The sequence below is a fragment of the Triticum aestivum genome, chromosome 2B, assembly GCF_018294505.1.
Source record: "Triticum aestivum cultivar Chinese Spring chromosome 2B, IWGSC CS RefSeq v2.1, whole genome shotgun sequence".
Taxonomy (NCBI): Eukaryota; Viridiplantae; Streptophyta; class Magnoliopsida; order Poales; family Poaceae; genus Triticum; species Triticum aestivum.
In genome coordinates this window covers 30,724,419-30,749,358 of record NC_057798.1, presented here as the reverse complement: position 1 = coordinate 30,749,358, position 24,940 = coordinate 30,724,419, and the positions used below count along the sequence as shown (strand labels likewise).

At 44.9% G+C, this 24,940-nt stretch overlaps 2 protein-coding genes across 3 annotated transcripts; one reads left to right on the top strand and one right to left on the bottom strand.

Moving 5' to 3' along the window:
- The first annotated feature begins 7,728 nt into the window (after positions 1 to 7,728).
- Positions 7,729 to 9,740, top strand: LOC123043285 (cytochrome P450 93G1). The gene is made up of 2 exons (XM_044465697.1): positions 7,729 to 8,768; positions 8,862 to 9,740. Exons 1-2 carry the CDS (start codon positions 7,767 to 7,769, stop codon positions 9,507 to 9,509), a joined length of 1,650 nt encoding a protein of 549 aa, XP_044321632.1. The 5' UTR covers positions 7,729 to 7,766; the 3' UTR covers positions 9,510 to 9,740.
- Positions 9,741 to 15,767: 6,027 nt separating this feature from the next.
- On the bottom strand, positions 15,768 to 24,640 carry LOC123043283 (protein MRG1). Of its 2 annotated transcripts, none has more exons than XM_044465694.1 (11): positions 24,371 to 24,640; positions 23,463 to 23,516; positions 23,259 to 23,272; positions 21,479 to 21,624; positions 20,843 to 20,881; positions 20,662 to 20,699; positions 19,852 to 19,956; positions 18,122 to 18,201; positions 16,902 to 17,071; positions 16,218 to 16,302; positions 15,768 to 16,130 (listed from the first exon to the last, which is right to left on the bottom strand). In XM_044465694.1, exons 1-11 carry the CDS (start codon positions 24,524 to 24,526, stop codon positions 16,046 to 16,048), a joined length of 972 nt encoding a protein of 323 aa, XP_044321629.1. In that variant the 5' UTR covers positions 24,527 to 24,640; the 3' UTR covers positions 15,768 to 16,045. The 2 variants fall into 2 exon arrangements, with proteins under 2 accessions (XP_044321629.1, XP_044321628.1); XM_044465693.1 differs by having other exon boundaries at positions 20,641 to 20,699; positions 24,371 to 24,637.
- Between the last annotated feature and the right edge of the window lie 300 nt (positions 24,641 to 24,940).

Here is a 24,940-nt window from a genome sequence, read left to right as displayed (position 1 = left end):
TCACGGAAGTGTATTTTTTTTGTAGTGCTGATTATTACTGCAGCTATTGCCGTGGAGGTCGAGAACCTCAAGGCTGAGATGAAAAAGGTGAAGCAAGAGGCCGCCGAAGAAGGCAACGGCCGAGTGAGCGGCCGCTGAACTATCGATGGTGAAAACCGTCAGCGAAAAGCACGAGGCTAGAGTGGCCAAGGTGCAACATGAGCTCAAGGATGCCGTCACTAAATGTGAGGACCTTGAGCAGAAAAATAAGGGTCAAGCCACCAAGCTATCCTTCATGAAGTTGGAGATCTAGGAGGCAAGGACGTAGACGCGGGGCGCCCGAGAGGAATTCCGCCAAGTGAAGCTGATTGCGGATGGCAAGCCATACTTACTGCAGAGTGTCTTTGACGGTCACAGGTTCGCTTTGCTCACACGAGTGTGGTGTTCCTCAGGCACGTTTGCGGATCTTCCGAGGAGTCCGGTGGATATGTCAAGGCACTTTGCAGCTCGGGAGGGCGATGCCGAGCACAGGCTGTTCTGGGCGCAGCTCCAGGCGCCCGAACACCGTCCCCTTCTAAGTAATCAAATGAAGTAGTTGATGGAGTTACATCGGATGGCAGAGCCGGCCATGAAGGACCTTTGTGTCCGGCTATGGCCTTCCGAACCGATACCGATCAGCTACCTTGGCCTGGTGCAGAAGCGGTGCGACTCCGCACCCCGGATCGACGTCCCGAAACTGTCATTATGCATTGAAGGGGCTTGAATGAATTTCATGAACACAATGGTGCATTGGCCTAAGATCAAGCCGGTCGAGATGGCCACTGGACCCCTGCCCCTAGGGAAGGAGCATAGGCACCCTGGACAATATTTTCCCGTTGTGATGGACGGTGCTCGGGCGACAAAGGCACAGTGTTCGAAAGATGTGATTTATGAGCGAGTATACTATCATGTGCGAGATGACAATTTGAACTCTTTTATTTATAATGTGGTTGGTTTGTATGGTTTATCATATTTTGTCTATTTTTATTTATTTTGACTCCTGTGCGGCCATTTTAATCTAGAAATTACCAGTCGTCGGCTTTAGCTCCAATGTAGATGCAACAAGGGGTGTTTCGACCTCCGCACTGTGACCCTTAGTCGACGTCTTGGTGCCCGAATGCGGTAGTGTGCGGGGGAAACAAGGCAATCAGACTATGCGGTTTTAGTGCTTTCACTTAGCCATAGGAGCTTGACTATGGGGGCTAGTGACCAGCCCCCAGTGCTTTGTGATGTTCGGACGAGCCGACGTATATACCTTCATCACATGGTTTGTATAAAGACAAACCCTCCATATAACACGGCATAACCTCCATTGATTTGTAGTTTAACACTTGTCATCGGATCATCACCCAGTTCTCTCTTATTATGACTGTCAGTTTTCGGCTTTCTCCACTGAGGTACTTAATCATGCAAGCTGGAAGTACAATCGCAGCGGTTCTCCCTTTACCCTCCTGGCCGAACATGCGGAACGTAAGAGGGTAAGCACAGGAGCCGGGTAACCCAACTATTGACACAAGACATAATTTGAAACCAATTCATATATTGCAATATCCGACACACCAAGCACATGAAGTAAAAACTAGTGCCGGGGTGATGCTTGGGGCGAGTTTTAAATCGAGCCCCCGGTCTATTATCTGATCGCGTCTAAATAAAATATGTACCGAACTAGTTTGTTTCGGCGTTGAAGAGACGAACAAATTATGCAACCTAATTGATTGCAAGAGGACCGTAAAGAGTGGTCTTTATTTTCGGTCAACTCGTGAAGTCCATCCGTACAATCCGAACTGCCAAAGCAACAGTTGCATTCTGGTGCATTCTCAGTGCGAGAAATTCTAAAATATTCTATAAAAAATCATACTAAATTTTCTGGGCATTTGGAGAACTTTTATTTTTGAGACATTTTTTATTGCATGGATAATTCAGAAAATAGATTGATAATACTATTTTTGCTTTATTTAATCTAAATAATAGAAAGTAAAAGGTGGGTACATAAAGTTGTGCTTTCTAAATTCATCCATCTCATGCTCATCAAAGGGAATCCATTAACAAGGTTGATCAAGTCTTATTAACAAACTTCTTTTGAATAACATGAAACCGGAGAATTTTTGAATAACACTAAGTTACCTCAATGGGGATATGCATGTCCCCAACAATAAGAATATCATATTTGTTTTTGACAGTAGGGAGAGGGAACTCAAAACCTCCAATAGTAATAGTTGAAATTTTTCCAATAGAATTGATACAATGAACTTGAGGTTGTTTCTTCGGGAAGTGTACCGTATGCTCATTACCATTAACATGAAAAGTGACATTGCCTTTGTTGCAATCAATAACAGCCTCTACAGTATTCAAAAAGGGTCTACCAAGGATGATCGACATACTATTGTCCTCAAGAATATCAAGAATAACAAAGTCCGTTAAGATAGTAATGTTTGCAACCACAACAGGCACATCCTCACAAATACCGATGGGTATAGCAGTTGATTTATCAGCCATTTGCAAAGAGATTTCAGTAGGTGTCAACTTATTCAATTCAAGTCTAAGATATAATGAGAAAGGCATAACACTAACACCGGCTCCCAAATCACATAAAGCAGTTTTAACATAGTTTCTTTTAATGGAGCATGGTATAGTTGGTATTCCTGGATCTCCAAGTTTCTTAGGTATTCCACCCTTGAAAGTGTAATTAGCAAGCATGGTGGAAATTTCAGCTTCCAGTATCTTTCTTTTATTTGTAACAATATCTTTCATATACTTAGCATAAGGAGACATTTTTAGAATACCAGTCAAACACATACGCAAAAAGATAGGTCTAAGCATTTAAAAAAACGCTCAAAATCCTCATCATCCTTTTCTTGGATGGCTTAGGAGGAAAGGGCATGGGTTTCTGGACCCATGGTTCTCTTTCTTTACCATGTTTACTAGCAATGAAGTCTCTCTTATCATAACGTTGATTTTTTTATTGTGGGTTATCAAGATCAACCGCGGGTTCTACCTCCACATCATTATCATTACTAGGTTGAGCATCAACATGAACATCATCATTAACATTATTACTAGGTTCATGTTCATCACCAGATTGTGTCTCAGCATCAGAAATAGAAATATCATTTGGATTCTCAGGTGTGTCTATAACAGGTTCACTACAAGCATGCAAAGTCCTATCGGTTTTCTTTTTCTTTTTATTACTAGGACTAGGTGCATCAGTATTAATTCTCTAAGAATTCTTCTCAACTCTCTTAGGATGGCCATCAGGATACAAAGGTTCCTGGGTCGTGTTACCACCTCTAGTCATAACCCTAACAACATTTTCGTTGTTTTTACTATTCAACTCATTGAGCAAATCATCATGTGCCTTAAGTACTTGTTCTACTTGAGTTTTAACCATGGAAGCATGCTTACTAATAATCTTAAGATCACTAGCAGTTCTACTCACATAGTCACCCAAGCAGTCAAGCATGTAAGCATTATGTTTCAACTATCTACTAACATAAGCATTGAATTTTTCTTGTTTAACAATAAAATTATCAAACTCATCCAAGCATTGACTAGCAGACTCGTTATGAAGAATATCACCTTCATCACATCTATAGAGAGAATTTACCTCTACTACCTGTGTCGGGTCATCAAGACCATGTATTTCTTCAATAGGAAGTAAATTCCTAACATCTTCAGCTTTAATACCTTTTTCTTTCATAGATTTCTTTGCCTCTTGCATATCTTCAGGACTGAGAAATAGAATACCTCTTTTCTTTGGAGTTGGCTTAGGAGTTGGTTCAGGAAGTGTCCAATCATTATCATTACTCAATATATTATTCAATAGTAATTTACCTTGCTCAATAGTTTGTTCCCTCAAAACACAACCAACACAACTATCTAGGTGGTCCCTAGAAGCATCGGTTAGTCCATTATAAAATATATCAAGTATTTCATTTTTCTTGAGAGGATGATCAGGCAAAGCATTAAGTAACTAGAGAAGCATCCCACAAGATTGTGGGTGAATCAAGTGCAGAGCTAGATGACAGTTCCTTACCTCCCCTCGTAGTAGAGGGATAGATCTTGGTTCTAGTATCTTTCAAATTCTTCATAGTGATCAACAGATATAAATCCCAAGTGACTCAGAGAATAGAGCTATGCTCCACGGCAACGGCGCCAGGAAAAGGTCTTGATAACCCACAAGTATAGGGGATTGCAACAATTTTCGAGGGTAGAGTATTCAACCCAAATTTATTGATTCGACACAAGGGGAGCCAAAGAATATTCTCAAGTATTAGCATCTGAGTTGTCAATTCAACCACACCTGAAAGACTTAATATCTGCAGCAAAATATTTAGTAAAAAAGTAGTATGGAAGTAACGGTAACGGTGATAAAAGTAACAGTAGCAGTTTTGTAGCGATTGTAACAGTGCCAACAGTAAAGTAACATAGCAAAGATCAATATGTGAAAAGCTCGTAGGCAATGGATTAATGATGGATAATTATGTCGGATGGCATTCATCATGCAACAGTTATAACCTAGGGTGACATAGAACCAGCTCCAATTCATCAATATAATGTAGGCATGTATTCTGAATATAGTCATACATTCTTATGGAAAAGAACTTGCATGACATCTTTTGTCCTAACCTCCCGTGGCAGCGGGGTCCTTAATGGAAACTAAGGGATATTAAGGCCTCCTTTTAATAGAGAACCAGACCAAAGCATTAGCACTTAGTGAATACATGAACTCCTCAAACTACTGTAATCACCGGAAAGAATCCCAATTATTGTCACCTTGGGGTATGCAGATCATAACTCGTAATAGGTGTCTACAACTTGCAAGATAGGATCAAGAACACAAATATATTCATGGAAACATAATAGGTTCAGATCTGAAATCATGGCACTCGGGCCCTAGTGACAAGCATTAAGCATAGCAAAGTCATAGCAACATCAATCTCATAACATAATGGATACTAGGGATCAAACCCTAACAAAAATAACTCGATTATATGATAAATCTCATCCAACCCATCACCGTCCAGCAAGCCTACGATGGAATTACTCACGCACGGCGGTGAGCATCATGAAATTGGTGATGGAGGATGGTTGATGATGACGACGATGATGATTTCCCCTCTTCGGAGCCCCGAACGGACTCCAGATCTGCTCTCTCATTGAGAACAGGAGGTGGCGGCGGCTCCGTATCATAAAACATGATGAATCCGTCTCTCTGATTTTTTTCTCCCCGAATGTGAATATATGGAGTTGGAGTTATGGTCGGTGGAGGTCTACGGGACCCACAAGGCAAGTGCGCACCCTCCACCCTTGTGGACAATAGGTGGGTCCCCCTTGATTGATTCTTTTGCCAATATTTTTTATTTATTCCAAAAATATTCTACATGGATTTTCAGGTCATTCCGAGAACTTTTATTTCTGCACAAAAATAACACCAAGGCAATTCTGCTGAAAACAGCGCCAGCCCGGGTTAGTTTCATTCAAATCATGCAAATTAGAGTCCAAAATAAGGGCAAAAGAGTTTGGAAAAGTAGATACGATGGAGATGTATCAGAGACAAGGTCTTCGGTGAGACAGAAGGGGGCCAGAAGCATATCGGCAGTAGAACGCAGCCAAGCATGCTCAGGTATACCATGCATCACTATGCGGACCCGGAACAACACAAAAATAGGCTTACCGCCGGCGAGGTGGCTCCAAGGTTAGAAGAGGAGGTGGAAGCGAGGTGTATGCGTCGATGTCGCTGCGACGCGGGTGCGTGAGGCCATAGAACGGAAGTGAAGGAGAAATCACTCGGGGTGGCGGTGAACGGAGAACTCATGCACGGGCAGGCCGACCTGCTCACGGAGTGCCACCGTGACCTCGTCAGCAGAGATGTTGACACGGTTACCAGCCACGAGTGCGACAAGCTCAAAGCGCAGGGCATCCTCAGCTGCCTCGAGCTCGAGGGTCCTCGGAAGGTAGCGGATGGCGCTTGCCGGACGGAGCGACGGTTGACCAGACATCGCCGACACCACACGGGAGGACAAAGCAACAACATGGCTAGAGGACGGCGGAGCCAAGGGAACCGGCGAAGGGGAGGGCGCCAGCGAGATCCCTAGGGAGGCGCTGTTGGAGGACGACGGCGGGGATGGTTCAGATCGCATCCCGGAGGCCGCCACGCCTGAGGAGGACCCATGGGAGACTGGTTGCGGCTGATTGGCTGGAGGCGAGCAAGAGGGGGGAGCAGCATGCGGGTTCGTGCAGTCGCTGGCGATGTGGCCAAAGAAGCGGCATCGACGCAACGAACGTCGTGATGACACTCGAAGCGCGGGTGCCCCTGGCCAAGGCATCTGGGGCACTCATCCTTGTGCAGGGGTGGGGCAGAAAGACGGGGGTTCACGTCGGAGCACCAGCCAGGGCGACACGGTCGAGGACGATGGTCGTGACGCCCGCGGGCCATGGTCCAGCCAGCACCATCCACATCGGCCTCCCAACCCACCTCCTCCACCGGAGACACGCGGTGGATCTCGGAGCGGGGGGCTGGGCGTGGGGCAAGCGACGACGGTGGCGACCGCCGCTCGCCCCGCAGAGGGCCTCCTGGAAGGAGCGGTGGCTGGCATGGGACTGGTTGGAAGGCGGCGGGCTAGAGTCCTTCCAGCGGAACTCGCGAGAGCTACCCGCCGTGGGAGAGGGCGAGCGCGAGGCCATGGAGCAGGGGTTGACGGCAGCTGGGTGGACGCCGGGGCCAAAGTGGCCGTTGGTGGGGCTAGGCTAGCGGAGGGGCGGGGCTAGGCTACACTAGTAATGGACTTCACGTTGACACAAACTTTCCGCGCAATCTCTCAACTAGGTGCCTAGAGTTTTTTTCTTTTACAAAACAATGCACTTTTCAACATAGAAGACGTGCCGAATTTTCAAATGAGGAACTACGAACATTCTACTTGTAACGTTCAAACTCCTGATGCCAATGTTTGAGCTTTGGGTGTGGCTAAGACTCAAGCTACTGAGATTTAATCACGTCTAGTTAAGTGTCATAATTTGGCCCACTTCGTATTTTGTGTCATAATTTGGCCATCGATTTAACTGACAAGATGTCAAAGCATATCATAAAAATTATATCCTTGGATTCGTATGTACACATAGTTTTCAATGATACTATTTTATGTGACATGCATTAGCATTTCGTTAATTAAATTCAGACACAAAATACGAAAGGGGTCAATAAACCAAGACCAAGCTAGTAACATGCAAAAGAGAAAAAGGGAAAATCGAAAAGAAAATTTTGCACGGATGTCAATGTAAAATCTCACAGATATAGCACAAACTAGACTTAGCAAACAAGTCGACTTAGCAATACTGTTGAGCTTTCAACAAGGAACTTTAAACTTCCAACCAAAAAAGGGTATGTGTAGTAATTGCACATGATCTAAGCAACATAATCAAGCATAAAAGAGAGAGAGAAAATATCCACACGAATCTAGTCTATGCTATATCTGTGGTATAGGGTTTAGACGTGCAATACTTATGACAGCTTTAACAAAACTGACAGAAAAACTATTCGACTTCTCACTCCGAGACTTTTCTGCACAGTAGGAAATGAATACGATCGATCCTACCGAAGCTTGCCGATAGATCATGGTGATCCATACGTTTACCTACCAACGAGTCCAATCGAGCTCGGCAGCTAGCTTGTTAATTGCATTTGCCGTCTATATAAAAGCACAGCAGTACGTGCGTGTAACCCGGAGGTAGCAGGTGGTGCCGTGGTGGCAATGGCAATGGCGTCCAGCATGCAGCAGCCGGCGCTGCTTCTTCTTCGGCAGCTGACGCAGGACCCAGTGACAGCCTCCCTCCTCGCGGCCGCGCTCGCCACCGCGGTCCTTATGATCGCCGCTGTGAGGAGAGGCGGGGGACGGAAGCCGCGGCTGCCGCCGAGCCCGCGGGGCTTCCCGGTGATCGGGCACCTGCACCTGGTGCGCCCGCCGGTGCACCGCACCTTCCACGACCTGGCGGCCAGGCTGGGCCCGCTGATGCACATCCGGCTCGGCTCCACCCACTGCGTGGTGGCCAGCTCGGCCGGCGTCGCCGCTGAGCTCATCCGGACCCACGAGGGCAAGATCTCGGAGCGGCCGCTCACGGCCGTGGCGCGCCAGTTCGCGTACGGCGACGACGGCTTCGCCTTCGCGCCCTACGGCCCGCACTGGCGCTCCATGAAGCGCCTCTGCATGTCCGAGCTCCTCGGCCCCCGCACCGTCGAGCAGCTCCGCCCCGTCCGCCGCGCCGGCCTCGTGTCCCTGCTGCAGAGCGTGCTGCACCAGGCGTCGGGTGCTGAGGCGGTGGACCTCACCGCCGCGCTCATCCGGCTGTCGAACACGTCCATCATCAGGATGATGGCCAGCACCGTGCCCGGGAGCGTCACGGAGGAGGCGCAGGAGCTGGTCAAGGCGGTCGCGGAGCTCGTCGGTGCGTTCAACGTCGAGGATTACATCGCCGTGTGCCGCGGCTGGGACCTCCAGGGCCTCGGTCGCCGGGCCGCCGACGTCCACCGCCGCTTCGACGCGCTGCTCGAGGAGATGATACGGCACAAGGAGGAGGCCCGAGAGGCCAGGAGGATGCGTGGTGGAGGAGAAGGAGAGACGCCGGAGAAGAAGACGGCCACGGGAACGACGACGGAGAGCAGCAAGGACTTGCTCGACATCCTGCTGGACAAGTTGGAGGACGACGCGGCGGCGGAGGTGAAGCTCACCAGGAAGAAGATCAAAGCCTTCGTCATCGTAAGACCAAAGCTTTTAATTAATTTTCTTCTTCGTGCCGTTGCGATTATTGAATTCTTCTCGATCACGCACGTACGTGGATGTACTATGCAGGACGTGGTGACCGCTGGCTCCGACACGTCGGCGGCGATGGTGGAGTGGATGCTGGCGGAGCTGATGAACCACCCGGAGTGCCTCCGCAAGGTGCGGTCGGAGATCGACGCGGTGGTGGGGCGCGACAGGATCGCCGGCGAGGGCGACGTGGCGAGCCTCCCGTACCTGCAGGCGGCGTACAAGGAGACGCTGCGGCTGCGCCCGGCGGCCCCGATCGCGCACCGGCAGTCGACGGAGGAGATGGTGGTGACCGCGGCCGGCGGGTTCACGGTGCCGGCGGGCACGGCGGTGTTCATCAACCTGTGGTCCATCGCGCGCGACCCGGCCAACTGGGACGCGCCGCTGGAGTTCCGGCCGGAGCGGTTCCTGGCCGGCGGGCGCAACGAGGCGCTGGACCCGCGCGGGCAGCACTTCCAGTACCTGCCGTTCGGGAGCGGCCGGCGCGGGTGCCCCGGCATGGGGCTGGCGCTCCAGTCCGTGCCCGCCGTCGTGGCGGCCCTGGTGCAGTGCTTCGACTGGGCCGTGCCCGCCGACATCGACGGGAAGAAGATAGACATGGAGGAGGCCGACGGGCTGGTGTGCGCGCGCAAGCACCCGCTGCTGCTCCGCCCCTCGCCGCGCCTCAGCCCCTTCCCGGCGGTCGTCTAAGCCCGGCCGCACCGTACGTACGTACCATACCTGGGCGCTGCACGGACGCCGGCGCGCCTGGTCCGGCACGGCGTCGCTGTCGTGCATCGGTGCATGTCCCTATGTACTTTTTCTTGTGTCGTCCGCACGTACACGTCAAGAGTGTTCTTTTCACCTGTACACATTGGTGACCATGTTAACCTACTATTGCCGTTGTCACGCTAATTAAGACGTGCCGTTGGATCGTTCCAATGTTTACTGTCATCGTTATATTTTGCAATTTTTTACTTCCGTGGAACTGTATATTGCCGCTACTCTCTCTATTCTCTTTTAAAAGGGACAATGCTGACGCCCACACGTATGATCGGACGCCGTGAGCAGGGAGCGATACGTTTTCCTCTCCCTGGCGGCTGCAACCCTAGCCGCCGCCAGAAGAGGCCGATCTTCCACCGCCGTTCTTCGGCGGCTCCCCTCCGCCGGCGACCTCGGTCATCGGTGGCGAGGGGGCCGCCGAATCCACGCGCGTGGATTGATTTTACTTCCTCGTAGTTTAGGTTTTTAGGTTGTTCATCGTCTTTGCTTCGGTGGCGACGATGACGATGCTGAATAAATATTTTTTGGATCCTTCCCTGACAAGGCCATCGGTCCTATGGTTGGGGATGGATTTGAAAACCAGTCTGTTCAAGCAAGGATGGCGTGGCGGCGGCGGCATCCTCGAGGTGGACCTGTGTCCTCGGGCTCCGCCGTTGCAACGGCGTTTGCTCCAGCATCGGCGTGGAGCTTGGGAGGTAGTCCTGGAGCGGATGCAGATTGTGGTCTGCATCGACGACATCTGGAAGACGGAACATCTGCTGGGCTCGTGGTTCGTGGATGACAGGTATGGTTTCCTCCTTCGGCGTCTTAGTCGTGGTGGGGTGCCAGATCTGGAGTTCGATGGCGTGTCCGGGGTGTTGCCCCGGTCTGATTCGTTCAACGGCAAAGGCTTCACTTTTGGTGAGCCACCTTGGAGGTCCGCAAAGCTGCAAATCAACGATGGAGCCGCGTCGAGCTCGGGTGAGGTGGTGATTCGTCATTCTTTTCTTCAGTGGCTGCTATGGTGGTGCCGGAGGCAGGTGGCGGGCGTTGGTGTCAAGCTCAGAGATGTTCTACTATCTTTTCAGTTTTGTCTTGTCGGTTTTTACGTGACTTATACTTTGTTATTTATGATATGAATGAGACACGTATTACCATGCAAAAAAAACGCCCACACGTATGGTGGGAGCCAAACTCGTCCACACGCTCTATAACATACAGACTACGCCATGTCACCGCATGTATGCATGTGGAAATTTTTTTGGATTTTCAGTTTTTAAAATGTTTTATCTCTTAAATGAAAATTCCGATTGAAGATCCGTTATCACCAATAAATCCCTCGCGACGAGATCTTCGAAACTAGATCTCATATCAATATATTTCGGTGAAAATTTTTTTTGTTAAAAGTTGCCATGTCTATTGCACATGAATTGCCATGATGTTTACACTAAAGTTGCATTGTTATGTTTCAGCTATTTTCTTCTATATTAAAAAGTAAATTTTGACATATTATAAAACAGAGAATTAAGAAACTAGACTTGTCATGCACCATAAACTAAAATTGCCATGATACATGCAGTTAAAATTGCCATGGTTCATGCAAAAAAATATTTTCATGGTCAAAATACTGGAATTGCCATCATCAAAAACTAAAATTGCCATGATCTACAAACTAAAATTGTCACATGGCAACTTTAGTTTAAGTACCATGGCAACTACAGTGTAAACATCATGGCAACTTTTGGGCAAAAAAAAGTTTCGTCAAAACATATCAACATGGGGTCTAATTTTGAAGATCTCGTCGAGACGGATTTAATGGTGAAAATGGATTTTTAATTCGCCTTTTTAATTAGGAGATAAAATGTTTTTAAGCCGAAAACCAAAAAGATTCCGCTGATGTCATCTATTCATACGTGGCAAAATGAGTGGTGATCGAGGCGTGTGGGCGATGTGCAAACGCCCACACGTGTGGGCGTTAGTTTTTCCATTTAAAAGACGTTTAGACAATATTTTTAAAAAAAACTTTTCTTCTATTCATTTTCGAGCATATCAGTACAATGGATACCAGAAATAATGGGAATTACATACTGATCCGTAGACCACATAGTGACGATTACAAGAACTGAAGCGAGTCAAAGGGCGCCGCCGTCATCGCCCCTTCCTCGTTAAAGTCGGGCACAACTTGTTGTAGTAGACCGTCAAAAAGTCGTTGTACTAAGTCCCAATAAGACCAGCGCACCCGAACAGCAACCGCCGCCGATGAAGAATAACATAGATCCAAAAGATCCTATCCAAAAACACACGAACGTAGACGAAACAGCTTGGAACCGTTGACAGTACGAATATGTTAGGAATCCACATGGAAGCTCTCAATTTACCATGAATGCCACATTGAATACACTTCATACTCCTTCCGTTTTTATTTAGTTCGCATATTAGTTTTGGTCAAAGTCAAGCTTTACAAACTTTGATCAAGTTTATAAACAAAAATATTAAGATATATAATAACAAATCAACAACATTAGATTTATTATTGAATGTACTTTCACATCGTATAGATTTATTATGATAAATTTCTATATTGTTTTTTATATACTTGGTCAAACTTTACAAAGTTTGACTCCAGTCAACTCTAATATACAGAGTAAATAAAAACGGAGGGAGTACAGTAAAGCGCAAATCGCTAAGCCATGTTGACTGTAGGCACAACATAATGGGTATGGGTACACTTCATACTGGAGTACAACACTTCATTTCACATAATTATTCTATAGTAATGCATCGTTTATATGATACTCTCTCTGTCAAAACATACAGTGCACATTGGTTTTTGGTGCCGCGGCCGGTGCCAATGTTCCAGCAGACATAAGAGGAGCAGTGTACAACCTCGCTCTCCTCATCCATCACCTGCTGGCGGAGGGCCTGACGGCCATGGCTGCGGAGAACCCGAACTTCATCGAGGAGCAGCGGCGCTCTACGAGGCCGCGTGTAGCGCTTGCATGGCGCTGGCGGACACGCAAGCGGTCGCGGAAGGGAACACTTGCATCGTGCCATTGGCATCGCTGCGATCACAAGGCTGGCATGTCCACGTCCATGGTTGACCTCACCTCCACCGATGTGGACGGCGGCACCTCGTGTTCCATGTGGGCCATCCATGTCCCATGTCTAACTCTTCCTCTCCGGTGACCTGCAGCTTCACTTTCCGGGGCACACAACCACTGGGAGCACGGACACCGACGAAGATTTAGACTAAATTAACTTACGGATGCTTTTGTTTAATGAAATGTGTTGAAAATGTAATGAATGTGGTACGATTTAATGAAAATCATCTGGATTGCATGATCCCCGGTTTGTCCAGAACCATTTGGAATGTATGCAGACTTGGTTGAATGACCGGCTCCCGTATCACTGTTCACGGACGCATTCACGGACGGATACGATTCCGTTTTAGGGGTGAGCATTTGACATGGCCTTAGTAAAAAGAAAGGGAGAAGTACTATATTAAGCCGTTGACAATACGAATATGTTTGTTTTAGGGAAACAATACAAATATGTTAGGAGTTGGACGTGGAAGCTCCCCTCTCACTATTCTGCACTACTCCACGCGGCTCACTCAACCTAGCTGTGATCAATCCCTCAAAAAAAAACTTACTCCCTCTATCTAAATGTGTAAGTCATCTTACGAAAATCAAATAATCCCAAAACACTTAGACGCGGTGCATTATCTTCTACCTCGTTTCTTGTTTCTTGACATATCAACCAATAAGAGATGTGGGGTGTACATGCTTTTAAAGACTTGAGACTACCAAACACGACATGCAGTGGTTAGTTCATTGCATGTTGTGCTCTTAGACTAGCCACAGTGGGAGTAATTAACTTCAGCAGTAACATCGAGTCCAACTCAACAATTTTGCTTATGTGGCAGTGAGTTAATGAGGAGAGAGATAGTTATAGTGACTTAGCTAGTTACTGTAACATCACATGTCCCAATGCAATATGAGTCTATAACCTAATAAATGAAGCTTTGCATGTTACTACACTTATGTTACTACCCACTATGAAAGTAGTAATATAGTCTAGTGATATGTGTATGTTACTAGTGTATGTTACTCACCATTGTGGCTAGTCTTTAATTAGCAAATAAACATTAAGTTCTTTTGTTTTCCCCTTCTCGTTGGTCACGGTGCACAACCTAAGATGACTTATTCACCTAGACGAAGGAAGTAGCTGTGGTCAAGTTTCACACGAGACAAAAGAAGAAGACGAGTACACGGCTCAATTTACTATGGAAACACATTGAATACAAATCCCTCTGTTATGATGCACAGACGGGCTGGATTGCCGCTGTGGGCAAAACGGGATGCATCACTTATTTTCCCAACCGAGGGGGCTATTCGCCTCCAATCCAAACTTCATTTCATTGAAAAGGACATGACACATCCTTCGCCCACACGGGCTCGGGTATTTATCAGGAACAAGTGCAAGTGCAGGCACCCCACCGCAGCACCCGCACCAGAACACATAAGTATCCCAGAGTTAAGCAAGTAACAGCAAGTGAAAGAAGAAAGCACCTTTTGAGCTCAGATGAACAGTAAATTTAAAAAAAATCAAAAAAACTTTAAAAAATGCGGTACACTTTGACAAATGTTCTAAGTGTTTGAGATAATATTCATGGAAGGCGTGGCAAAAAAAAAATCAATGCTTCAAAATGCTTTTGAAAGTAGCATTTCGAGAGCATCGTTTTGTTTTTGTTTTGTCGCGCCTTCTACAAATGTGATCTCATGATGAAAATTTGCAAGCACTTAGAACATTTGTCAAAGTTCACCACAAAACAAAATCAGAAATTTTTGAGTTTTTTATTTTACTGTTCATGCTGGCTCATTTGAGCTCGAGCTCAAATGCTCCACGTCCCTAGCCGGAAACCCTATACTTGGGCTCTTCACACAGGAGTTGCCAAAGTCTTTGTAAGCCGTTCCACATTTTAAAAGCATTCAAAATACAAATTCTGAAATATAGCTACGTACCATTTCCCAAAGCAGGCGCAAGTCAGGCTGCAAGTGGGACTGTCCGCGGGAAGCCCGCATCCGCCCAACATCTGTCGCATAGTATAAGTGGAAAGTCCGCATCTGCCCGCATATTTTTACACGGGATAAGTGGGTTTAGCGGGCAACCCACATCCAACAACATGACTGAAAGTGAATGTTCCTGCACTCAAATAACAGCGGAGTACAAGCGCGTACAAGCACATCAGGCAGCATATAGAAATACTCAACTGTTCATGTTCATGCATACTGAATAGTGATAGTAGAACACGAGGACTTCTGGTGCTGGCAAGCATGAGTAAGTTACCTGAAGCTGGACATCGTGCACCGTCAAAACATGGATCTGATGTACAAGCTGTCGCTGCCCACACGGCTGTGGAAAACGGATGGACAGGCAGAGAATGAGTAAATGACTGATCAACGAGAGAGATGGATGTGTGTCGCTGCTTGCGGATGGCACCATACAAACGCGAGGCTTTTTCCAAGATCGTGATGATGGCAAAGATGCGTCGTCCATGGCAGAGCTGGGCCGCAATGTTGCGGCGGCATCCATGGCGGAGTGGGACGACCATGACAGAATCGGACGACGACGACGCTGTGGCGGCGTCCGTGGCGGAGTTGGAAGATGGCGTTGTGGTCATGGCAGAGCTACATGGCGGCGGGCCCTGATTTGAGGAAGTGAGAAGGAAGTGGGCTCGCGGACGTCGCAGGACAAACCCACGTATCCCACATATCCAGTTGCTCTATCTGTGGGTGTCCACGAACACAAATTACGTGGGCTTTTACGTGGGCACCGCGGGCAGCCCGCGTCCACTTGCAGCCTGAGGCGCAAGGGAAACAAAAATCCAGAAAAACAACTGCACCCAATTTGAAAGAGGAACCCAAATTTGTATGCCTCCATTCCCGTTTGTATCATCTACTCCCTCCGTCCTATAACGTCAAACGTTTTTTGACACTACACTACACTAGTGTCAAAAAACGTCTTACATTACACTAGTGTCAGAAAACATATCTAGCGATAGCAATCATGCCATAGAAACCACATAAGTAATTCTTGGGCCAGACCTTGTCCTAACGAAAAACGATCCGCACACGGGAATGGAGGCGGCACTCGCAATTTGGTGTCGTTCAAAGAAGGAAATTATTCAGAGTTCGCAAGAAAACAGAGAGATTCTGCAAATGTACACTAGTTAACTGATGCAGGTCAGTCCCAGGGGCACCACACAGACGCAAGGATTTTGTACGCCGGCCAACAGTGATGTTGGACAGGTCAGCTACATGAACTTGTCGTTAGCAAGCAGAGCAGCGGCGATCAGCGGTCAGGGGTCACACATCCCACAAAACATCCACATCCAAGCAACAACCAGACTATGAGGTGTGAGCTACGCAACACAAATCCAGCAGTGGATGGCGCATCCGACATACAGATACCAACGTTTGCTTCTATTTGCCTTTTGCCCCGTCGGCGCCTTTGGAATCGCCGTCGTACGCAGAAAGGAAGAAATGGACTTGGTTCTTCTGCAGAAACCTGACAATTTGGTCGATACGAAGCGGATCAGTTTGGCCTCAACTGAGAATCAAGCATATGCTGACAATTTAATCAAGAGTTGCTTACTTGAGAATGTCCAGTAATTTCTGCTGCAGTTTGTTGAGTGCATCTTCTTCCATGTTCACAGAAGAAAGTAGCTCTGGTAGTTTCACTGTAAAGTGGTAAAGACAATCAGAAAAACGATATTGACCTAATCAAGTTACCAATCCTACTAAACTAATCAAAACACAAGCAATGTGCTTTCTGAGGTATCGACAACTATCCCAGATCAGTTCAGAAACATATAATGTACTTGGCAAACAAGTTTCCCCAGAAAAGTAGAAAGCTAGTGCTGCATGGCCGCCGTTTTCAGCCCCCTTTGCAAGGCAAGAAACATGGTTTGCTTCCAAGCAAACATGCCAGTTTTTTTTTATTTCAGTTTTGGGGTGCCTTGCAGAAAGAGGAACAAACTGGGTTAGAGTTCCTTTGGAAGACAAGAAATTGTGCACCGAGCTTTATAGGAAGACTAAAATTATAATGCCTCCATGAGTAAGCATCTTATCAGTTTAAACAACAAACCAAGGGTGATAGATACTGCTACAACTGACTGACTGACAGTGGATCAAGGAAAGTCAAATAAAGTAATAAGATAAGATCGAACGTCATTTTCCAAAGCTCTTATGATCACTTCCAACTGAGCCACTGGGGAACTATATGAAAGGAAAAATCGAAGACATAAGACAGCTCCTGTAGTGGAAAATTTGGACATACCAAACAGACGTAGTAGATGCTCAGCTCCATATACAGTCGAGGGTGAAACGTCACCTTTAATTTCTTCCTTATACTGCTTTTGCTCTTTCTTGTATAAAAGCATGGCAGGCAATGCTTTATCGAAGTAACAGCGTAATCCTTTTGTTACCTCAGCACAAGAGTCACTTATCCTTCAAAACAAAAGGTAACTTTAATGGAGAAAACAATGCTTGACAAATGACACAGGTAGCTTGGGGTCAAAATTACAACACTATTGCACAAGAACAGAATTTGCAACATTTAGACAGCCAACCGAATAAATAAAACAACTGTTCTTCATTAGCTTAAGTTGTTGGGAACTTCCCCACCCTTATGGCGAATTAGCAGACTTGATCCAGTAAGGTTAGAAGGCCATTGATGTTTTTTTTTTCTTTCTGCCATATTTGTACGCCTAAAAGAATTGGCACATAAACTATCTGCTGCATTGTAATAACGATCACTAGTAGGGGGCACAAGGCACATCAGCTAAACTATAAGCCCATAGTACAGCTGACATTAAATCTGTGCAGATGGGATAAGTTTCAGCAAGCCTGATATGAATTGTTAGTATCCTGGCTGCAACAAATCATCCCAAGCCCATGACAGGCCCAACAAGCATACAGTAGTGAAGAAATAGTAATTCATTTAAGAAAATTACAGACCCCGCTACAAATAAAAAAACGAATTGTTTTTGGTAATATTGCTGGAAGAAGCCACCTGAAGTTATGAAAGGCTTGAGTTCAATCTCAACATAAGATGTCATTTTTCTCACACAAACAAACAAAAACAGGTCTTTGTGCCTTGCATATGCAAGCTATAACTGCCATCAGAACTAATCAGACCAAACGTTTTTGCTATATTGCTGGAAGAAACCATCTGAAATCAGGGAAAGCTTGAATTCAATCTTGACCTAAGAGAATTCAATATTTTTTTCCACACAAACAAACAAAAAGCAGGTCTGTGTGTCTTGTACATCTGCCAGTTTTTAACTTTTATCTGAATTTCGCATGGAGCTGTTTTCCCTGACAGTAATTAAAATGGCACTATGATGCTTCAGCATTATGCAGTCAAGCCGTTGCATAATAAGAAAAAAAAATAGTAAGTTCACAATTCTAGTAAACTACTTGTATTAGTCACAGAATACAAATGTGACCATAAAAAAGAGAGGCTAATAAACAAGATACATAACATAGATTACTGACTTGTTGTCCTTCTTTACCCGATACTCCAAATACTTCGTTAGAATATCATCAACAGTGGGCGATCGAGGTAGTTTTACAAGCTGCAGGACAAGGAAATGTTCAGATGATGTCATCAAATTATAGCAGAGAATTTCCTGGAAATAATCAAGCCAAGCAATGAGATTCAGCCCACAAGTCTGCAAGAACAAAGATATGGTTCTCTCTTTGATGACAAAAAACTGATAAGAATGATACCATGCTGAAAATGCAGGATTCTCATCATGATTTTCTAAGAAATAGCATTATAAGTCAAAGTCTAGCGCGGTGGCAATCGACTTAATGGAGACTTTTACGGATGATGGTGCAGGATTATCCAAATTTCTAGCTCAAGGACAAGCTGTTTTGTAAAGCGGGTGGAAATTATACTTCTTTATGGATGCACATTTTCAGCGTGGGAATCAAATAAGGCCAGTAACTCGTAACATGAAAAGTTTGGGTTTTTTGAATATATTTTATCAAAAACTAGGCTAGAAAATTTCTGTAGATTTTCTCCAATTAATTAAAGCTCAAATGGGAATTTCATAGTCTTTTGTGTTCAGTATGATTAAATTATACTTCAACGTAAGTTGTATGTACTTTATTTGGTTTCAGCATATTATAATATGCCTCACTGATTCTTCGTGGATTTCCTGGAGTATTTGGTATTTTCCTTGCTTTATTTTTATCTTCCAGATTTTCTTAATTTGAAAATACCTATTTAATCCATCCAGCCTCACAGGCCAAATCTCCTCCCGGCCCATCTCGCTTCCCCTCAGTCAGTTTCCCAATCACTGACCATGTAGTCCACCGCCGTCGCCTTAGGATAGGATTAGGTATCCTTTCCGGATACGATTAAGTAAACTAGAAAATAATATGATGATTGAGTAAAAAGGACATCCTATGTGATCTTCTCATCAATCAAGAAAAATTGCATCCCCCAAACAAAGCACAGCTCAGAGCATGAGCTATTTGTGTTACCCTTTTCAATCTCCCTGAGACAATTTCTTCTTCAATCTCCTCTTTCCCATCAACAAAAATCAGCCCCATAAGATGTAAAAAAATATGTTTGAACAGAAGCTTGTCCAACATCGTCTGAGATAGTTTGGGCATATTCAGCGCAGGCCTTCAGAAGCTCCAGTGCATAGTGGACGGCTAAAGCGTGCAGAGAATGTCAAGAGAGGTCGGGGTAGACCAAATTTGACATGGGAGGAGTCCGTTAAGAGAGACCTGAAGGATTGGAGTATCACCAAAGAGCTAGCTATGGACAGGGGTGTGTGGAAGCTTGCTATCTATGTGCCAGAGCCATGAGTTGGCCGCAAGATCTCATGGGTTTCACCTCTAGCCTACCCCAACTTGTTTGGGACTAAAGGCTTTGTTGTTGTTGTTTGGAAGTTAAATAATTGTTTCTTTTCTAGTAAAATGTTGGTAGCTGTCTGATCCGAGCCAACAGCTTATCAAATGGCAAAGATTGCTAATTCATTATTTTATTCTAAGGTTTGTTCCTATTTAAAATATAGGCATTTTCAAATAGGCATTATCGAGACAACATGTCGTTCCATTTGGTACTTGTTATTTCTTTTTCTTGGTACATGTTATTTCCCAACCAGCTGAAACACTATATGCAACTACCAACTAGTGATGTAAGAAAGAAGATGAGTGCAATTCAGATATAAATAAATGAACGAAAGATAGTGCAGTCAAGAATTGAATACCTTACCCAGCTGCGTGACAAACTCCCAATCATCAACAAGTTGCTTCTTCAGTGTTACGGGAAACTGTGACATTAGGAGACTCTCTGATGATCTTCTTTCCTTTTCCTGAATCAACCAAGGTGGAGTCATTAATACGTTACAGCAACATCACAAGAAACTTGATAAAAGACTATGCAAACTGATTTATTACAGTCTACCATTTTGGCAAAGATATCCGAGCATCAAAGTTATTAGTCTATTTCATTAAGCTGGACCATAACTTCATACTGGATAGAAATGATGGTTCCATTTCAAGCTATCGAAACTAGGACTGATGCTCGCCAGCTCACCTCAACTAGTGGCGATTTCAATTTTTGTGATATAGACCATACAAATGCAATAACTTGAACAAGTATGCAAAATCTCTCAACAATCGTCTTTTACACATTAAGCTGCTGGCTCATTCGCCAAAAAAAAAATTGCTGGCTGCTGTTGCAGGCCATTATGCATATGCTGTCTAAAAAATGAATTTGGAGGTCAAAGTGTTACAACGGCAAGAGAATGGTGTCATGTATTGCACAGTAGTCATAATTTTTGTGTGAATTGTCATCCTCAGTCAAGGAAATTTGAGGATATCGCCGGACTTATGCAAATTACAGAATAAAGTAAACAATAAATAAGTATTAGCATTTTGGAAGAGCACAGAAGTGCAAAAGGAGATATGTTTAATATTAGTATTGTTCTGTATATGGATAATATGCATAGAGTATGAACTTTATAGAAAATCAAATCAAATACTTAAGAATGTACATGTTTGGGAATCATAGCCACCTCAACGCCAAGCTGATTCTTGCGCTTCTTCCCCTTGACTGGAATTTCAACATAACAAGTATATTAAAGAATATATTATACAACTAAGTAGCTGGGGAAAATCTGAAAACAGATAAATGCACCAATAGAATAAAAGAAACAGATGACAAAAGGAATTCTGTTAAAAGAAGAGCAAACTTACCAAGACCCTTAGTGTCCTCTTTATCGGCTTTTGCATCCGCTGAAAGCAAATATGAGAGCCAATCAGGAGAAATTTCAACCAAAAGACAAAAGTATAAATATGGTCGAGATATGTCGACTTTCTTTCTAATGCCCTATCAAAGTTCTGAAAGGCGGCCACATAGCCTACCAAGGCTCTAAGAGACACCCTTACTGGAACAAAGCACCTTTTAGAACATTGTGATCTACTCCCTCCGTTTCTAAATATAAGTCTTTGTAGAGATTCCACTAGGTGGACTATATACGGAGGAAAATGAATGAATCTACTCTTAATATGCATCTATATACATCCGTATGTGGTTTATAGTGGAATATCTATAAAGACTTACATTTACAAACGGAGGGAGTATATTCATTACTGCATTAGCGCAGACAGGTATAACTAGTGACATACTTATCTATCACCAAAAGTTGTTTCAGCACCTATCACAAAATCATTCCAATAATGGGTTGCAACTTAACAATTTACTTCAAAAGAAGATATGCAGGATGGAATTTGAGTTACATCAGTATGAGATGATCAGAATGTTCAGTTATAGCCATCCCATCGATAGAAATGAATTGCAAGATGATGCCATTGCTGCAAAATGTCACTAACCATTAGAGCCTTTTGGGTTATGCTGTGCTGACCGTCCACCAGTCCTGACGCTTTTGTCCCCTGACTGGTTTTTCAGCTCTAGTTGTTTGCGAACATTCTCTTCAGTCAACTTCAATAAACGATCACTTGCGACCCATTCATCCCAACTATAACCATTGAAAACTGAATAAGTTGAAAAGAATGTGTACAACTGTACATGGAGGATTAGAACAGCAAGGATGGACAATTAATTAACTGCAGTGATAGTGACATAATTAAAATGACAGAAGCAAGCACTCAACAGGGATTCATGAAAAAGTTAATGGAATATAACTGTGCACAACCATAAATCTGAAGATGAAATACCATCAAAAGATGGCCCTGCACATCAATTCTTTTTAGTTGTTAATATTAACAGCAGCTGGCAACTAACACAGGAACCCTCTTCCGTAAATGATCTATTTACCAAGCCACTCAAACAGCTGTATTAGCTCATTCAGATGTCCATATAAACAGAGGACAAACCATACACTTTGAAACTGGCAGGTGCATGAAAGCAGAATTTCGATTGGCACAATTACTGAACCAATCCCTCCATCCTTCTGCTTTATTCATATTGCCAAATCCCATCCACCACCCACTTAAAGGTCAGTACAAAAAACACGGAATCACTTAGGATGCTGAGACATATTAATAATACCCTGTTTAAGATGCCTTCATTACCACAATCTTTGAACTTCAGGAAATGAAATGCACGGGTAAAACAAATTGAGTAATAAAAAAAATCAAGAATGGAACCATTAGACATCCGTATGGGACACAATCCAGGGCCTTGACTGTGATAATGAACAAAAAAAGTTTCACTGCTGTAATATATTATCACTTTGTTTTGCAATATTAGTACAAGTCCATTGTGTGCACAAATCACAGAGCTGCCTAATCTTAGTAATGAGTAATGACATTGGATCACACATAATGCTGTCAATTGACAAACTACAAGTCTACAGCCACTTAACCTCCTTTACGGCATTGAAGTGGGAACAGAGAGTCGAGTATTGCAATAATTACAGTCTTGACTTCTTCGATGTATATCGCGAAATGATGGTGCACAAGTAAATGGCCTTATATTGTGAAATGGGTTTGCTTACTGTTAAGTTTACGAGTATGTTGGCAACAGACAACGAAATCAAAGGTATAATAGAATAGTACATAGACACCAAATGACCAAACATATGATCATGCATAAGACTAGCACTGGCGCATTATACAACATCAGTCAACTGCATTAAACTAGAACATAAATTATTATGTTATAAGGGATCAAAACTGGCCGTGTTTAACATAACTTATGTACAATACAGGCAGAACATGCAGCTCAAAGTCAAGGCTTTTGAAATAATGTGATGTTACATAAAAAAAGCACATTATTTGATACAAATATATCTGACTAAACGAAAAGGAATTTGGTTTAGTCAATGCTAAGAAGTGAAAAGCCATGCATAATTTCGTAACCCTCATGAAAACTAGGTGGTTGCATTGCACAGTATTCCATGATTCCAAAGATTTCCTTTGTAGAGAGTTCAACTTGTAATGATAGAATGGCTACTGTATGTGATGATGATGTCAATTGCTTGACCAATAAGAACATCGAATAAAGTATATTGCAAGCAAAGAACTACATATCTTACAAATATCACTGACGTATGCATCAACAGAAAAAACAGGAAAAACATAATGATACATTAGTAATTCCAAGTGAATATGGAAGACTTATCTAACAGCCACTGTGGTATGCACTTACTTTTTATTCCATCCCTGCAAAAAGGGAAGAGACAAAGTTAATAACAGCGGGAAAAAAGGAGCTACAAGGAAGAGCGGACACATATATAGAGATTATATCTTCCGATATCTTAATGCTAAGAGTGGCCAATAATTTCAAAACAATGAGGAAACAATGCTTTGAGGTAATTACCATGTTTTACAATGGCCATTTGAGGGGACTTACAAGATAATGGACGAAGTACCGCCACTCGTCCTCCCGATTTTCAGTTTTTTGAACCTTCACAGATTGAGAACAAATAACGAAACTTTGTCATCAGCAACATATATTCAGCATACATAAAAAAACACCTGCAAAAAGTATTCCGCATACATAAAAAACACCGGCAAAAAGTATGTACCAAAGAAACATATACTGCATACACTAATATGCACTTCCCAACCAGGCATTCACGGCTTAGTTCCACATGCCAGCACTTGAATAATGTTGGGAAAGAGATACTACTACTACATTTAGCAGAAATGAGAGCGATCTATTACAACTGAAGAAAGAAAATAAAGAGTATACCCGTTTTCCGTTTCGTTTACTTGGGTTGCCTTCTATTCTCCCGTTATTAAATCGGTATTACTGAGGGGAGAATTGCAGGTGTGCAACTGGTAAATTTCACATAGCCTTCAGGTGTGCGTATTTCTTCATATAGAAGTACAGATGTAGTCCCATCTCCCACTCCTTGTTACTTACTACATGAAGTACCCATGGTCCAGGAAATCAATCCACCTGGTGCTAATCACGGTCTGGTACTGAGATACTCACAAGCTCGCGTCTACATGCGCGCTCTGAATTAAAAAAATTACGCCCTAAATATAAGAATCCGGGCGGTGCAGAGGAGGAACGAACGGCGCTGCGTTTCTTTCTTCTCTGAAGAAAAGAAGAGTGCTGCGCCGTCCGATGTGATGTACACGCCTCGGATTAAACCTCCCTGAACCCTCGTCTACTCTGACGGCCCCGCTCCAAACCCTAGCCGCGGTCGAAAAAAAAAACGGAACGGAGAAGCGGGACCTCCCGGGAGCCGGCGCGGCGGCGGGCGAACCCTAGACCGGAATGGGAGGTGGGGAGGGAGGGGAGGGGGCAACCTTGGCCTCGTAGAGGAGCGGGCCGTGGTAGGCGAGCACCTTCTCGCCCTCCGTGAAGGAGACCGCGGAGCCCCTGCCCCTGTCCCTGTCCTTGTCCTTCCCGGCGGCGCCGCCGCCGCCGCTCGTGGTCGTGGTCGTGTTGGAGCTGCCGCCCATGGCGCCCGCGCCGGCCCGCACGCACGCCGAGGGAGGGGAGGGGGGTGGGAGTGGAGGGGAGTGGGAGGGAATTCGGAAATGGAGAGGGGGAAATTGGCGGAGCGAGGTGAGGGAACCGGCAGCGGGGCAGCGGTTAGCGGAAACAAAGAAGAGGGACGCGGACGGGCCTTGAGCGAAGGCCCAAACAGAACGGACGTGGCCTTTCTTCCTTCTCACCAGGCCCTTCTTTCTCGGGCTTGGCCGGCGCGTCCAGATCCGCGACAGGTTTCTTTGTCTCAAAGAAAAAACAAATATCCATGTGGTCACGTGGAGCAGCCGACGAGGAGGCGCGAACCGACCCGTGGTTGGATGGTTAGAGGGACCGTGATATTCTCAGCTCATCAGGGTTCAGGTCCCACGCGGAGGCGGGTGTAG